General features: G+C 43.9%; 1 protein-coding gene across 2 annotated transcripts in view; it reads left to right on the top strand.

Moving 5' to 3' along the window:
• Nucleotides 1-16953, top strand: part of LOC116978906 (integrator complex subunit 6-like) — a 92806-nt gene that overhangs the window by 35766 nt on the left and 40087 nt on the right. Inside the window, exons 6-7 of one of the 2 annotated variants that reach the window (XM_033030186.1) lie at nt 1792-1920; nt 11597-11760. In XM_033030186.1, coding sequence (XP_032886077.1) covers nt 1792-1920; nt 11597-11760 — 293 coding nt within the window. Of the gene's footprint in view, nt 1-1321; nt 1512-1791; nt 1921-11596; nt 11761-16953 lie in introns of those variants that run through there. The other variant, XM_033030187.1, reaches the window with a different exon arrangement.

Here is a 16953-nt window from a genome sequence, read left to right as displayed (position 1 = left end):
CATAAATGTTGTCCACGTCTTGCAACACACTGGTAAAGACAGCTATATTTGCTGAGGAGTTCTAAAAACAATTGAACATTTTGCAGTTATTTGCACGTCCCCACTTTTAATGAAATGAAGGTCTTTGATGAAACAATTCAGATGTATGGGCCAAAGATACAGCCCTGAAACACTCCTGTAATTTTGTTGTGTGGATGTGATTATTAATTATACCCACAATCATCTTTTGTGCAAGGTTTAACTAGCCATTGGATTTTTTCCCCCATTTAAGCCGATTGACTTGTATTTCACCAGAGCTCTTGTGAGAATAGTATACACGATATAAGTGGGGGGGGGGGGGGGGGGGGGGGGGGGGGTTGGATTTGTGGGAACTAAGCTTGGAAAACCAGTAGGAAATATGATGTTTCCCTGCTACTGCAGACAATCCTCTTTTTTCATGATATAATTGGAATGAATTTTGATTTTCATACCTCTTTAAAAAAAACTTTTGTACTCCTTGTTTGGTGTTCACTATATCAATCACTATCACCAGAATCTGCACAAATGCTGCCTTTCCATCTTTTGAAATTTTATAGACCCGCTTGTATTTATTCATACCTAATTCTGTCATATGCAGCCAGCTCTTGCTACCAAGGTCATGAACTCGGTATTGGTATCTCTTTCTTTGAATGTCTTCCTTCCATTGCACTATAGCTTTACCCATTTTCCAATTTACTTAATTTTCCATAGATGTTGCTTGGAAGAGTTTTAATCAATCTTTTTAATTTTGCTATTTATTGTAGAAACCATGTCAAATTGCTGCAGTGCCTCTTGTTTATAATAAAATTACTGCTGCAGTCGTTCGATGATAGAAGCAGTGTTTGTTCATTGTGGTGGGTTGAATGCCTGTTGAGCAGAGTGCTTGATCCTGACTATTGCTTCTTGAGTGTTGTTGAAGCTGCACTCATCCAGCATCCATCTCACTCTCCTTTTCTGAGCCCTGAAGACAATAAAATATTTTGGTAAAGAAGGAGTTGAGAACCAATGATGAGTTGTTCTGAATTTAAAAAAATGCTATACCTTTGTAGTGATTCCATCCAAATCATTCTTCAGGTGTTTGAAATATCATATTTTTGTTTGATATGAGCCAATAGCCCCACGTGACTTTATTTTAAATGAGATAGGATAGGGATTAATTGGTCCCCTGCCAGCTATGTGCCACATGCCATTGTAGACAGAACAGTTAACCTGTCAATGCAGCAACTTGTGGGAGTGCAGATTGCAATTGGCATTTTTCTGTGCTTTCACAGGGCTTGAAGATCCCTACTTGTTGTTCCTACAGGCAAAGAACAAGTGGATCTGCTCCCGAGTGAGGCTGTGAATCAGCAGAGCTGGGGAAGATCATCTGACTTGAAACATGAAAATTTTTGGGGACACTGTCCCAGAGAGTGGTTTCTCATAGGATGGAGGAAATACCCATTTGTATGTGGAGGTTGAACTTCACTCAAAGAATGAGGAAGAGGCAATCTACGGTAAATGATCTATCATTACTAAATGTAATTTATTCAGGAGGAAAATGAGAGATTTAGATAAATCACTCAGTACATTGCCACTCGTACTTATCCATCATCCTTTGCACATTGTGTGCAGTGTCTGTTTCCATAGTGTCGCTTCTGTACTCAGAGTAAAAGTAGTATTTTAGCGTGCAGTTTGTCCAAGGGTTTTATGAATTTGAGCCACTGCATCAATTATTTTGTAGATTGTAATGTACTTGATATACTTATCTTGCATTTCATTTTATTTCTGTTTAAGGTCGGTCCTACTGTGTGCGCACACAGCGGATGTTAAACCAGTGCCTAGAATCCTTAGTACAGAAAGTTCAAAGTGGAGTGGTCATTAATTTTGAAAAAACTGGACCAGACCCAGCACCAATTGGGGAAGGTAAGAATCATAATCTCATTACAACAATGAAACAGCATTGTGCCCATTAAATACGTACTGGCTAACTCATTTCACCACTTTCTCCGTAGCCTTGTATATTTTCCTTTGTGGCTATCCAATTCCCCTTGAAAGCCATGATTGATTCTGCTGAAGACAATGAATTCCAGCTCATAACCTCTGACAGAGTGAAAGAAAGGCCTTGTTATAAAAGCCATTGAATTATTTCTAACACAAGCTGTCCTCTTCCTATTCTCTCTTTCCTTGCCTTATTTTCTTTTTCACTTCCACTTTCAGAGCCATCAGGATATCTGTGCATGATTTGCAAAAAAGCTGGCATGCAGGTACTGCATCTGATTGAGAAAGCTAACAGAATATCAAATTTAATGCAAGGTGATTCAGTAAAATAGAAGTGGCGAGGTTATACTTCAATTATGTGGGACCATATTTGGAGTACTATGTTCAATATGTTTTCCTTTTTAAGAAAGAATGTTAAAATGTTGAGAGTAGTTTAGAGACTGATACCTAGAATGGGGCAATTGTTTGACAAAGAAAGATTATTCATCCTAAGTTTATATAACTGGAATCTCGAAGTGAGATGGGAGCTTGATTGAAACCTTTGAGGGATCTTGGCAGGGTGGATGTGGAACAGATGTTTCATCTGTGGGAGTATCCAGAGCGAGATGGCATTGTATAAATATAATGGGTTGCTCATTAAGACAAAGATGAACTCTAATATCGCAGCTGATGAATAACTAATGGAGCTGCTGCCTCACAGCTCCAGTGATTTGGGTTCAATCTTGATCTCTGGTGCAATCTGTGTGAAACTTGCATGTTCTTCCTGTGACCTTGTGGGTTTCCTTGGAATTGGAAGTTAACTGGGCATTGTGAGTGAGCAGGTGAATTGTAGAATTTGAGAGGCATTCATTGGGAATATTGGAAGAATAAAATATGATTATTGTAAAAGGGTAATTGTTGATCAGTGTGGACTGGATGGGCTAAAGGCCCTGTTTCTGTGCTGTATGACACCATGGTTGAGAGTTTTGGAACTGTTCTTCCAAGGCTGGCGGAAATAGTCTGAATATTTTTAAGATACAGTTTTATTACAAGTTCTTGATAAGCAAAGGGATGAAGGGTTAGTGTGAATAGGTAGGTATGCAAGGTAGAAGTTTCAATCAGGTCAGTCATGGCCATTTGCGAGATGGTTAAAGCTGAAGGGGTTGACTGGCTATTCCTACCAATTTGTTTGCATTTGCATCCTGGTTCTCATTTGAACTATTCACACTATTTTATTAAATTAACGGTTGCCCGGGTGCCAATGGCCACCTAAAGTCCCGCCTAAAAGCAGTTTAAGAAGGAACTGCAGATGCTGGAAAATCGAAGGTAGACAAAAGTGCTGGAGAAACGCAGCAGCATCTATGGAGCGAAGGAAATAGGCAACGTTTCGGGCAGAAACCCTTCTTCAGACCTAAAAGCAGTGTCATTTTGCCCGGCTTGGCAAGCACCCGGGACACCTGCCATTCAACTCTGAGTGGGGCCCCCCCTCTCTATCTCTATCTCTCTCTCTCTCTCTCTCTCTCTCTCTCTCTCTCTCTGTCACTCTCCGTCTCCGCCCGCTGGCTCACCACTCTCTGGCCGCACGTCATCTGCCGGCATGGCTAGCCGCCCTGCACATGCGCACTGCCATGTCCTGCACATGCGCACAACCACGTCCAGCACATCATTGGCCGCACTGCCACGGCAACTGGTCTGCGCCGGGCACTTTCTCCCTCCCTTTGCATTGTGGGAGATCTGGCCGGCATTGCTGTCCGTTGCTGCCTCGCCGCAACCGCTGAAAACTAACGCAGAATCACTCCCTGGAGCTGGAGTAACTCTTGCTTCTTGGTTTCCTGGTCCTCAAAATATTCCAAATGGAATTTAAACTAGATGTGGTGGAGGTTCCACCACCAACCCCAAACTCTGAACAATAACAGCCTATCACACTTTATCTGTTTATTTATTGTGTGTATATATATGTTCTATGGTATATAGACACACTGAACTTTTATCTCCTGTTCTGTATTATGTTTACATATTCTGTTGTGCTGCAGCAAACAAGAATTTCATTGTCCTATCTGGGGCGCATGACAATAAAACTCTCTTGACTTGGACTTAAGCAAAAAAGGGTTCTTGGGGGGGGGGGGGGGGGGGGAAGAGCTACCTTAAATTTAGTTGCGTCTGGTTGGGTAACTATGGTAGGGTGAAGACTATTCCATGCTTTAATTGTGTGGGGGAACTCCATGGAGCAGCCAGCGTCTCTGGATAGAAGAAATTGGGTGATGTTTTGGGTAGAGACCCTTCTTTAGACTCCCTCTGGTTTTAGTGTTTTTAGTTTAATTAATAAATACAGCATGGAAACCGGCCCTTCGGCCCACCGAGTCCACGTTGACCACCGATCACCCGTACACTAGTTCTATCCCACACATTAGCGATGTAAGTCAAGAGTGTTTTATTCTCTCACGTCCCAGTTAGAACAATGAAATCCTTGCTTGCAGCAGCACAACAGAATATGTAAACATAGTACTGTGTGTGTGTGTGTACAATATATATACCCACCCACACACACAATTTCCCTCCTGGGATTAATAAAGTTCTATCGTATTGGAAGGTGTGTGTCGGAAGGAACTGCAGATGCTGGTTTAAACTGAAGATAGATTAAAAAAAAGCTGGAGTAACTCAACAGGTCAGACAGAATCTCTGGACAAAAGGAAAATATTACATTTTGGATTGGGTCTGAAAAAGGTTCCTGCACACCTTTGGAATGTGGAAGGAAACAAGAGCACCCGGAGAAAACTCATGTGATCAAAGGGAAAAGGAACAAACTCCATACAGACAGCACCCTTATTCAGGATCAATTCCGGGTCTCTGAGCACTTTTAGGCAGCAACTTTATGGCCAATGTACTGCCCCATAGTCTTGAACTGAATTAAAACAGACAGTAGCTGTTAAGGGGGACATAGCGTCACTAAGAGATTTAAGACTGAAAATGGATAGTTTCTTTTTTTTAATAACCAAAGTTATCAACGTATATTTTTTTTGTGTGTTGGAAAACTAAATATAGTGGCACAGCTGGTAGACTTGCTACCTCACACGGCAGGGATCTGTGTTCGATCCTGTCCTCGGGCACTGTCTGTGTTGAATTTGCACATTCTCCCTGCCTGCGTGGGTTTCCTCCCACATCCCAAAGAAGCAATGACTTTGTAGATTAACTTGTCTGTAAAATTGCTCCTAATGTGTAGGGAGAGGGTGAGGAAAGTGGGATCACAGAACTTGTATGAATGGGTAGATAAAAATGCTGGAGAAACTCAGCGAACCAATGGTGACGTTTCGGGTCAAGACCCTTCTTCAGACTGATGTGAGGGTGGGGGGGCGGGAAGAGGAAAGGAAAAGGCGGAGACAGTGGGCTGAGTGAGAGCTGGTAAGGGGAGGAGAAAGCAGGGACTACCTGAAATTGGAGGTCAATGTTCATACCGCTGGGGTGTAAACTGCCCAAGCGAAATATGAGGTGCTGTTCCTCCAATTTACGGTGGGCCTCACTCTGGCCATGGAGGAGGCACAGGTCGGATTCGGAATGAGAGGGGGAGTTGAAGTGCTGAGCTACTGGGAGATCAGGTTGGTTATTGCGAACTGAGTGGAGGTGTTGTGCGAAGTGATCGCCAAGCCTGCACATGGTCTCACCGAGGTTGATCATACGCTGAATAATCCAACCACACTTTTGTTTGGAAGTGGAAAGAAATAATAGAAATTGCATTCATTGCAACGTGTAAAAAGAGTTGAGATTATAATTTTGCTGCATGTCATTGTGGTATATATCATGTCTTGATTGGTGAATATGTTTAGTTTGTGACTTTATTTGAAGCAGAAATAATATGTGAATGCTTCATTGAGCATAATTCCAGCTGGTAACTACGCACTTCGTCTGAGCACATTATCGCACGCGTCGTGCAAGCCATCTTAAATGACCACCTAAACTGTAATTTGGCAACCTAAAAAGCTGACTGGCTGGAAACAGAAAAAAAGTTAAGTGCGAGCCCTGATATTTATCATGCACCCTCCTCCTTTGTTCATATCTTCCATCTCCTTTTGTCATTAACAGAGCTGTGGGCTTCGTTCCCATACCTTTCCCTTGTGGGAGTGTACTACCTCTGCTAAAATAACTCATTCATGCCAACCAACAGGTCTATCTGAGCTTGTTCCATTTTCCTGCATTTAGCCCCTATCCCTCCAAACATTTATTGACTATACCAGTTTTAACTATCTTCTGAACATTGTTATTATACTTGCCTCTACAACTTTCTATGGCAGCTCTTTCTATATTTGGTAAAAACAACAGTGATGTTCGGAAACATTGATATTACGGAAGAGGAGATGGTAGTCTTGAGGCACATTAAGTTAGCTAAATCCCCTGAGGAATTTTCAAGTGTACCCTTGGATGTTGCAAGAAGCAAGGGAACAAATTGCTGGGGCCCTGACACAGAGACTTTTGCATTAATTTAATTGTAGGTGAGGTTTTCGAAGGTGGATAATGTGGTGCTTTTATTTAAGAAATGCTGCAAGGACAAACCAATGATCGAGGCACCAGTGACTCTAACATTGGTGATGGGTAGGTTACTGGAAGGGATTCTGAGAGACAGTAACTATCTGCATTTGGAAAAGCAAGGATGACACAGAGCTGGGTGGCAGTGTGAGCTGTGAGGAGGATGCTATGAGGTTGCCGGGTGACTTGGATAGGTTGGGTGAGTGGGCAGAAGCATGGCAGATGCAGTATAATGTGGATATATGTGAGGTTATCCACTTTGGTGGCAAGAACAGGAAGGCAGATTATTATATGAATGGTGTCAGATTAGGAGAAGGGGAGGTGCAACGAGACCTGGGTGTGCTTGTATATCAGTCACTGAAAGTAAGCATGCAGGTACAGCAGACAGTGAAGAAAGATAATGGCATGTTGGCCTTCATTGCAAGAAGATTTGAGTTTAGGAGCAAAGAGGTCCTACTGCAGTTGTACAGGACCCTGGTGAGACCACACCTGAAGTATTGTGTGCAATTTTGTTCTCCTAATTTGAGGAAGGACATTATTGCTATTGAAGGAGGGTATTCACCAGGTTAATTCCCGGGATGGTGGGACTGATGTATGATAAAAGAGTGGGTCGACTGGGCTTGTATTTGCTGGAATTTAGGATGAGGGGATCTTATAGAAATATATACATTTCTTAGAGGATTGGACCGGGTAGATGCAGGAAAAATGTTCGGAAACCGATGTTGGGGGAAGTCCAGAACCAGGGGTCACAGTTTAAGAATAATGGGAGGCCATTTAGGACTGAGATGAGGAAAACCTTTTTCACCCAAAGAGTTGTGAATCTGTGGAATTCTCTGCCACAGAAGGCATTGGAGGCCAATTCACTGAATGTTTTCAAGAGTGAGTTAGATTACAGTGCCCTCCTAATGTTTGGGACAAAAACGCATCATTTATTTGCCTCTGTACTCCACAATTTGAGATTTGTAATAGAAAAAAATCCCAAGTGGTTAAAGTGTACATTGTCAGATTTTAATAAAGGCCATTTTTATACATTTTCGTTTCACCATGTAGAAATTACAGCAGTAATGAACATAGATGGGTCTTTGTCCATATTGAACATAGATGGGTCTTTATCCCAATCATTATTGAAGGAACTGTAGTTGCCCTTTTGAAGCAGGTGGAACCTTGGGCTGCAGAAGCAACAGGTTAAAGATGTCCTTGAATGTTTCAACCAATCAGTACGCACAGATCTTCACAGCTGGGCCAGAAACGCTGAATGGGCCCGACACCCGATGGATGCTCTGACATCGGCCTCAGAGACTCCGATCATTGGGTTGTCGGCGGCTGTGAGGTGTTCATGTTGGTGTGTCATCATTATCCCTTTTAAAGCGTGTATAAAAGGATTGAAATCATCTGGAAGTGATGACACTTACGCGACCCAGTTTCAACTTACACAAGGTGACAGCATGCAAGCCGTGTGACAGCATCCCAACTGTTGAGAATTTTCGTCTGTGATGCCATCTCAGTCAGGAATTGTCTCTATGCTCTTGTTGGTGTTTGAGGTTGTATCTGGACATGCTGTACGTCTCTGGATCGCCAGTTCTAAATTCTACAGATAAAACCATCGACAAATTATGGATATTCTTGTTCATCCGAGGTGTCTGTTTTTCCCCCAGAACATGGGTGTCCAAAGCTAGAGGGTGTAGGTTTAAAGTGAGAGTAAAAGGACTGAGTCAAGTTTTCACAGAGGGTGTGTGGTGTATGGAACAAATTGCCAGAGGAAGTGGAAGAGATGGGTCTACAGATACATTGTTAAAGATATATTTAAGACAGGCTCACGCATAAAAAGCTTTAGATGAATATGGGCTAATTGCAGGCAAATGGGACTAGCTCGGGGTGAGCATGAACAAGTTGAGCTGAAGAGCCTGCTTCCATTGCTGCATGACTATTTCCACCCAAGATCCTGAAGCCACCCTCCTGTCACTGCAATGTCCCTGTCTCTATCTATTTCTAAAGTACAATCATCTTGCAATAAAGTCCAATGTGCCATTTAACTACTTGCTCCATTTGCCTGTTATTTTTTCAGTTTGTGTACCTGGATATCATTCAGTTCTAATTTCTTTCCATTCAGAAAATATTTTTTGCATTTCCCAGTGACCAACTTCAATCGTTATTTGTGTAGGAAAGAACTGCAGATGCTGGTTTTAACTGAAGATTTTCACAAAAAACTGGAATAACCCAGCAGGTCAGACAGCATCTCTGGAGAAAACGTCACCTATTCCTTTTCTCTAGAGATGCTCTCTGACCCGCTGAATTACTCCAGGTTTTCGTGTATATCGTCAATAGTTATTTGTTGGCTGTGATGCAGTCTGCAGGATTCTGTGACCTGAAAGATGTTATGGAAAAGCAAATTCAGATTAGTTTAACATAAACACCAGTGCAATGAAATGATGCAAGTTGATAATATAATATTATATTTCATATATGATGTTTAGTGAGTGAGAAGTGAGATTACAATTGGCAGCAACGAATATAGCTATTTTTCGGGTTAAAATTCCCCTTTTTTATGTAACTGCTTGGGTTGTCTCATGATTTGCGACTTGAGGGGTTGAGTCAATAGCCTTAGACTATTCTCCTGTTGGGCCTGCAGTCACATGTTTCTCAGGCGATTGGAGTATTTTCAAAAGTAATCTCTTGGCCTGCTATCATTATGATGATTTTTTGCAAGACCCTCGACAGCCATGATATTCAAGTGTTTCTTGAACTGAATTAAGTTCCCAGCATTTGGCGAAAGCCTTGTGGATCTCAGCATGGTTGATGGCATCAACATCTCCCCAGCTCAGGGCACTTTAGATCAAAGTACACTTTTTTGAAAAATAGGATAACTAATCTGTTTGCAATAATATTGAGGTTGCCATGTCATATAAACAGGACACTAAAAACAAAGGAGATTGGAAACCATCATAAAGAGAAAAGAAGGGCCTTTGCTTTGCTCTGCATTTCTTCAGGGTATAACTTACCATTTAAGGACCCATGAGGGGTACACTGTTATGATGGTCTCCTGCCTCCCATCTGCCAGTTTAGACATCCTAGTGTCACAAACAGCTGCAGACGAAACACTACAATCGCTGGCCACTGTCATCCACTGCAGCTGGCCAGCCAAACAGCGCCACCTGCCACAAGCTGTCCGCCCATTTTTACCTGTCCGTGACAAACTGGTCATTCAGGACGGCATGATAATGAAAGGACACAAGGTGGACATCCCAAAGTCTCTTCACAGCAAGTACTTTGACATTGTCCATGGGGGCCATCCCGCTGCAGAAATAACCTTTCAACAAGCGAAAGGAATGCTGTTCTGGCCAGACATGGCTAATTACATTCTAGAGAAGTTTGCTGCCTGCCCGATCTGCAATAGCTTGACCCCGCACCAACAGAAACAACCACTCCTCTTGCACCCCACGCCGGACTTACCCTGGTCCACATTAGCAGCTGACATCTTTGAATGGCACGGTCAACAATACCAGGTTTTAGTTGATCCCTGCTCAGGATGGTTTGAAATCGACCTGCTCAGTAGCCCGACCTCAGCCATGGTCATTCAGAAACTAACTCGTCACTTCTCTGTCCGCGGAGCCCCCCTAAAGCTACTCTCAGACAATGGACTTCAGTTCTCCAGTCAGCTCTTCAGGAATTTCGCGAAAAACTGGGACTTTCACCACATTACCAGTTGCCCCGAGTACCCGCAGTCCAACGGCCTGGCTGAGCGTGCGGTAAAAAGTGCAAAGGAACTAATGGAATGCTCACACAGGGCCGGCTCTGATGTTTATCTCGACTTACTAAACCTTTGGAACATCATCCGCGACCCTCTCCTGGGATCTGCAGCCGAACGGCTCGTGTCCCGGCGAACCCCTCCACTCTGCCTATGGTCAAGCAACTACCAGAACCACAAGTTTGTGCGCCGTCAGTGATCCAATCCCAGCTCCAACGCCGCTGCGACTTACAAAGAAAATACTACGATAAAACCAGCTCTCCGCTTCAACCGCTCAACAAGTGACAGGTTGCCCGTTTGAGGTCACTCCGAGCTTACGACTGCCTCGGAGTCATTCTGGGGTCCACCGCAGAACCATGCTCGTACTTGGTCAGTATTGACAATGGCATCTATCGGTGAGTGCGCCAACACCTTTAGGTCAATGAACCAGCACCTCCACGTCCTTACCCGGACCAGCCCGCCGGTCTTCCCTCATGCTCTGCGAATGTTGCTCCAGCGATTCCTCTGCCGGTGCCGGTGACATCCCTGCCTTCCCCGGTGCCCCAATCTCCACCGGTGTCTTCTCCACGTTCACCCAATAAGGGACTTGCTTCCTCTGCGAAGGATGAGGTGTGTGTTGGAGGTTATTATCGTACACGTGCAGGTCGTGTCTGCAAGCCAAACCCACTAATTGGAAAATTTACTGGCTACACTTGAACTCTGCATGACCCGTTTGGTTCTATGTGCTCTCATATGCAGTAAAATAATAAATGCCGCACCTTATATTGGTGTTTTATATTTATTCCACTAACCACTATATATGCTTTACTTCTTTAAGAGGAAGGATGTAGATTAATCCTTATTAACTCCTTTTATAACCTTCACCACACAAATATGCATGCCACCCTTTATATGGTATTACGTACTACACAAGACACTCTCTCTCGGGCATTAGTTAGTAAGCGAGACGTCAGCAGCAGCTGGCTGTTGAAATTCTCCAGTGTATTTGATGAAATATAGTTGGACTTCATCATGAATGTGTTTTTATTTATTGGGCCGCCAATAAACACTACACAGAAGGGTTATGATGAAGACTAGATACCTAAACATCATTTCATCTTGCCAGCATCCAGTAATATCTGGTTTATTTCTCAGTATGTGTTTCCTGTGTGTTTGCTCAGGTGGAAACTTGTTGATTTAATGCATCAATTAATGACCGAGTTTTTCTATAATCCAAAGTAAACCTTGCTCATTTTAGGAACCTCCCGCTTTTAAGTACTTCTGCGAAGAGTCTCCACGTAACCCTTTGATCTGACATGAAAGGTGTTTTCGGTTGGTCAACCAGTGGACAGTTCCTGTTCCTTCTGCTCTTTATTTCAGATGGTATCGTTGAATCACCTCGAGCAACTACTATATTTACTCCTCAAGTTTGGCATAGCTGTCACAAGTTGATATATGTGCGACCTAACCCTAAGACGGGCGTACCAGTTGGGCACTGGCCAATTCCTGAATCGTTTTGGCCAGATCAAAATTCTCCAACGTTGGTGAGTATTGGTGACTAAGAAAGTAAATTTTTTTTTTAAGGCTCTTTACTGCTTTGCCTAATCGATGTTTTCTTTTCAAATTAATTACTTGAGCATAGTTGACACGAAAATGGCTTAAAAGAAAAAAAAGTAAAGGCTATACAACTGTCTTTACTCAAAATGATTAAAGATTCCAGTGAATATATAACAGTGAAAAACAATTAAGAATAATGTGAATTTCCAATTGCACAGGTGTGGCATTTAGAAAGATATATTTGTCAGGTTGATGAATGGAGCAATTTCAGAATGTACAATTAGCTGTTGAAATTCAAAGACAGGACTGAGCAGAATGTAATTATTGATAAAAAAGTGCAGAATAATATGTGGAAATTTTGGCTGTAGTCCTGCCAGTATTAGGTTGCTGTGAATATCATGGTTGGAATGTACTGCTTCAGTGCATACTATTTCAGTTTTCCTATTTCAGATGCACCATACTAGTCTCGATGCACAAGGCTATGAAACAAGTGCTGGTAAATGGCATTAGTACACATGGGTGCTTTATGGTCAGCATAGGTACAATGGGTCAAAGGTCCCGTTTAAGCAAAAACCATGATATTGGAGGAACTTTTGAGTCAATCAGCATCTGTGGATGCACAGGGATGGTCGAGACAAGCCAAGACAATTAATGAAGGCAAGACCATAGATGTCCTGTACATGACCTCAGCAAGGCCTTTAATATTCCTCATGGTAGGCTGCTCTGGAAGGTTAGATAACATGGGATCCAGTAAACGCTAGCTAACTGGATACATAATTCACTTAATGATAGTAAGAAGGCTGTGTTAATGGGAGGTTGTTTTTCAGATTGGAGGCCTTTGACTAGTGGGGTGCCTCAGGGATCTGTGCTAGGCCTATAGCTGTTTGAAATCTATATTAATAATTTGTGTGAGAACATAGAAGGCGTTATTCGTAAGTTTGCAGATGACAGTAAAAGAGATTTTTATCAAGGAATGGCTGATGTAGTTTAATTCAATCAAGTGTAAGATGTTGCATTTTGAGATGTATTGTAGCCCAGATGGATCTAGAAATACAGGTACACAGTCTCTTGAAAGTGGTGTCACAGGTAGATCTAGGTGAGGAGAGATTGATGAGCAGATGGAGTGATGTGGAGCAAGTGAAGGATGGGGATGGTGACTGGCTGGGAGGTGATTATGGATACAAAGGGCTGCAGATTATGGTATTTGATATAGAAAGAAGATGATGAGTGTAAACAGTTAAGATGGCCAAATTGGAACAGTAGGGGGAGGGGATAGGGGGCCAAGTTGGTTGGCTGTGTGGATGACAAGCAAATGGAATAAGCGGGCGAAAAGAAAGAAAATGGGTCATGGAGTGGGCTGGATGGGAAGGGAGATGGGTGTGAAAGATCTTTGGTGGATCAGAGGAGAGAGAATGGAACAGAGGGATTGTGGGTTACTTGAAAGTGGAGTATTCAATGTTCATGTCATTGAGCTGTAGACTACCCAGTGGAATATGAGGTTAGACACAAAATGCTGAAGTAACTCAGTGGGTCAAGCAGCATCTCTGGTGGAAAAGGTTGACCCACGATTCGGGTCGGGACACTTCTTCAATATGTGCAGTTCCTATAGCTTGCATTTGGCCTTACCCTGCCAGTGGAAGTGGCCAAGGGAAGACAGATCAGAATGGGGTGGGAATAACGTGGCTTGAAATCAGGAACACAAGATCTCCATTGTAGACAGAGCAGTGGTACTTGTAGATGAGGCAGCATTGAAAGCACCAAATGCAATTAACGAACTTGGAGGAGCTGCAGGTGAATCCATTATTCAGGGTCTCGACCCGAAACGTTGCCTATTTCCTTCGCTCCATAGATGCTGCCTCACCCGCTGAGTTTCTCCAGCATTTTTGTCTACCTTTGATTTTCCAGCATCTGCAGTTCCTTCTTAAACATTATTCAGCTCGAAGGGTTATGTGGGTCCCTGGATGCTGGTGAGGGAGGACGTCTCGGCGCACGTGTTGCACCTCCCATGGTTGCAGGGGAAAGTGTCTGGGGTTGGGGGTGAATGAGCAAACTAGGGAGCCATGGAGAGAGGGGTTCCTGTGTAAAACAGAAATAGTTGGGAGGGGTTGATGTGTTAGGTGGTCCGATTGTGTAGCAGCTGGCAGGACTGACCTTGAATGTTATCTTGGATGGAGAGCTCGATGAGGTGTAAGATCATTGGGCCTTACCAAGGAAACTCTGCCTCTGCGCTATCTGGGGGGGGAGGCAGGGTGAGAGCAGAAATCGAGGAAATGGATGACGGGTGTGAGGGTTTCATCAACCACAGTCGAGAAGAAGCTATATTTCCTGAAAAAGGAAATTGTTTCGAAGTCCTGAACAGCCCTATGTCGAGAACAGATGGTGCAGAGATGAAGAAAGGAATGGCATCCTTACAAGAGACAGTGTGGGAGTCAAGTCAAGTCGTCACATTTATTTATATAGCACATTTAAAAAACAACTCACGTTGGCCAAAGTGCTTTACATTTGTTATAAGAATAGTATAGACAAACAAACTACATACATATAGACATATAACCCTCGCTCAGTGGACGTCAGGAAAGGCTTGGGAGTATAGATAAGATTTTAGTATTGACTTAAAGGAGTCGATGGAGGGGGCAGTTCTGATGGGAAGGGGGATGCTGTTCCACAGTCTAGGAGCTGCAACCGCAAAGGCGCGCTCACCCCTAAGCTTATGCCTAGACAGCGGGATATTCAGCAGCCCCAAGTCGGCCGATCTGAGGGACCTGGAGGTGGAGTGGTGGGTGAGAAGACTTTTGATGTAGGAGGGGGCAAGCCCATTGAGGGCTTTGTAGACATAGAGGAGGGTCTTGAAATGTATACGGAACCGCACAGGGAGCCAGTGGAGAGAGGCCAGAATCGGGGTGATGTGGTCCCTTTTTCGGGTGCCCGTCAGAAATCTCGCTGTGGCGTTTTGGACCAGTTGCAGGCGGGATAGGGAAGATTGGCTGATGCCAGTGTAAAGAGAGTTGCAGTAATCTAGGCGGGAGGAGATAAATGTGTGGATGATCTTTTCGAGGTCATCAAAGTGGTGGAATTGTTTTATTTTAGCTATCATCCGAAGCTGAAAGAAGCTAGCTTGAGGTTTTTGACGTGAGGTTTGAGTAGTGGGGTAAGGCTTCCAAGACTGCCTGCTATCATTTTGATTGAGTCCGAGGGGCCGAGAAGGATCTCAGACTTACTCTCATTTAGTTGGAGGAAGTTCTGGGCCATCCAGCACTTTATATCCTCGAGGCAGTGGGTAAGGTTAAGTAGATTTGATTGGTTTTTGGGCTTCAGGGGGGAGATAGAGTTGTGTATCGTCTGCGTAGCAATGGAAGGAAATGCCGTCCCGTCCCCTCAACGCGGGCGGGGGGGGGGGCCTGCGGCGTCACACACACACTAACCATCTCCCACACACACTAACCCCCCCTTGATATTATATTAATATTGTTCATTTGCTCCTTTCCCCCCCCCCCCCCCCCCCCCCCCCGCCCCCCGCCCTATCCACACGCATAGACCCCAACTGCGCAGGCGCGGTTAGAGAGCGAGGGGGTAGAGGGAGGAGGGGGCTAGAGATTGAATTGTAAGGGGGGGGGGGGGGGTGTGTGCGGCGTCACAGGGGAGGGCTGGTCCCCAAACTCAACACTCCACCACTCACCCATAGGTCCCAATACTCACCACTCCCTCGAGAGGGAGGGGGGGGGGGCAGAGAGGGAGGGAGGGGGGCAGAGAGGGAGGGGGAAGGACAACTTGTTCTATTTGATCTCATTTGATTGTGCACGGCAGGTTGATTGCATTTGTGGAATCGTGTGAAGCTTGCAATCTCCTACCCCTGTCCCATTGTGATGTCATATGTAAATGAGATCCATTGTGATTGGATGTCCATGAGCTGGCATTGACATCATCAATGGAGAGTGTTGCAAGATTCTCCCACTGAAAAGCAGTTAATTTTTTTAAATGAACAATTAAAATTTAAAACTTAAACTTTGGAAATATAGGTTGGAATGCGACGGGAAAATATTTATCCCGTCGAAGGAAAAAATGTGAGTAGCATGTGTAAAAATGGGAAGGCTGTGGCCCAGCGTTTTGGAAGAAGATACAAATTAAGGAGATTAAAAGAAAGCCAACACAACCCTGCAAACACACGGAAACAAAGGGAAGAGTTTTAGTATAATACTAGACCAAGTGGGACCCGTTGGGTCCCGTCCCCTCAACGCGCAGTTGTGCGGGGGGGGGGGGCGGTTGACCTGCGGCCACACGCACGCACACACACACACACACAAACACACACACACACACACACACACACACACACACACACACACACACCCACACACACACACATGGATTATTGTTCAAGAGACAAACAATGGGTCCTAAGGTCGTCTTGATGGCGATGGAAGCGTATAGAGACTGGACATCCATGGGAAAGATGGTGAATGGAGGCACAAAGGGACTGGATGTTAAAATGGTAGAATATGCAAGGTGTCCACCAAGACCTGTTTCTGTGCTATAATACAATGATCCACCTGTAGTAAAATTGAAATGATAAGTGGAACGAGAACAGGCCCCTCGGCCCACATTTTCTGTCCTGGACATGACAACAGATTGAACTAGTTTCTTCTGCCTGCACACAATCCAGATCCTTCCGTTCCCTTCATATCTAAAACCACTTAAATGCCACTAACATATCTCCTTCCACCTCCACCCATGGCTGCATGTTTCAGGCATCTATCACTTTGTAAAATTAAAAACTTTGTTGCCAAACACATCTCTTTTTAACTTTCCCTCTCTGACCTGACCTTAAAACTATGCTATTTAGTATTTTACATTATCACTCTGAGAAAAGGCAATTTCTGAGACATTTTCACTCTGAGACTGTCGACCCCTATCTATGCAATAATTTTATATACTTCTATCAGGTTTCCCCATAGCCTCTTGTTTCCAGACAAAACAATCCAAGTTTGTCAATGCCTCCAAATATCTAATGACCCCTCATCTAGGCAACATAATTGTGAATCTATTCTGCATCCTCCAATGCGTGCACAACTCAAAAGCTAATGCATGGTGGTGGACCAGTGAGCGGCATTGTCAGGAACTAGGAGGCTGAAAAGCCCAATAAATGAGAGTAAACAAGCATGTAATATGAAAACAAACAGCAG

Source organism: Amblyraja radiata, chromosome 12, assembly GCF_010909765.2.
Source record: "Amblyraja radiata isolate CabotCenter1 chromosome 12, sAmbRad1.1.pri, whole genome shotgun sequence".
Classification (NCBI taxonomy): domain Eukaryota; kingdom Metazoa; phylum Chordata; class Chondrichthyes; order Rajiformes; family Rajidae; genus Amblyraja; species Amblyraja radiata.
The sequence above is the reverse complement of the archived record's forward strand: the minus strand, read 5'-3'. Positions and strand labels throughout refer to the sequence as shown.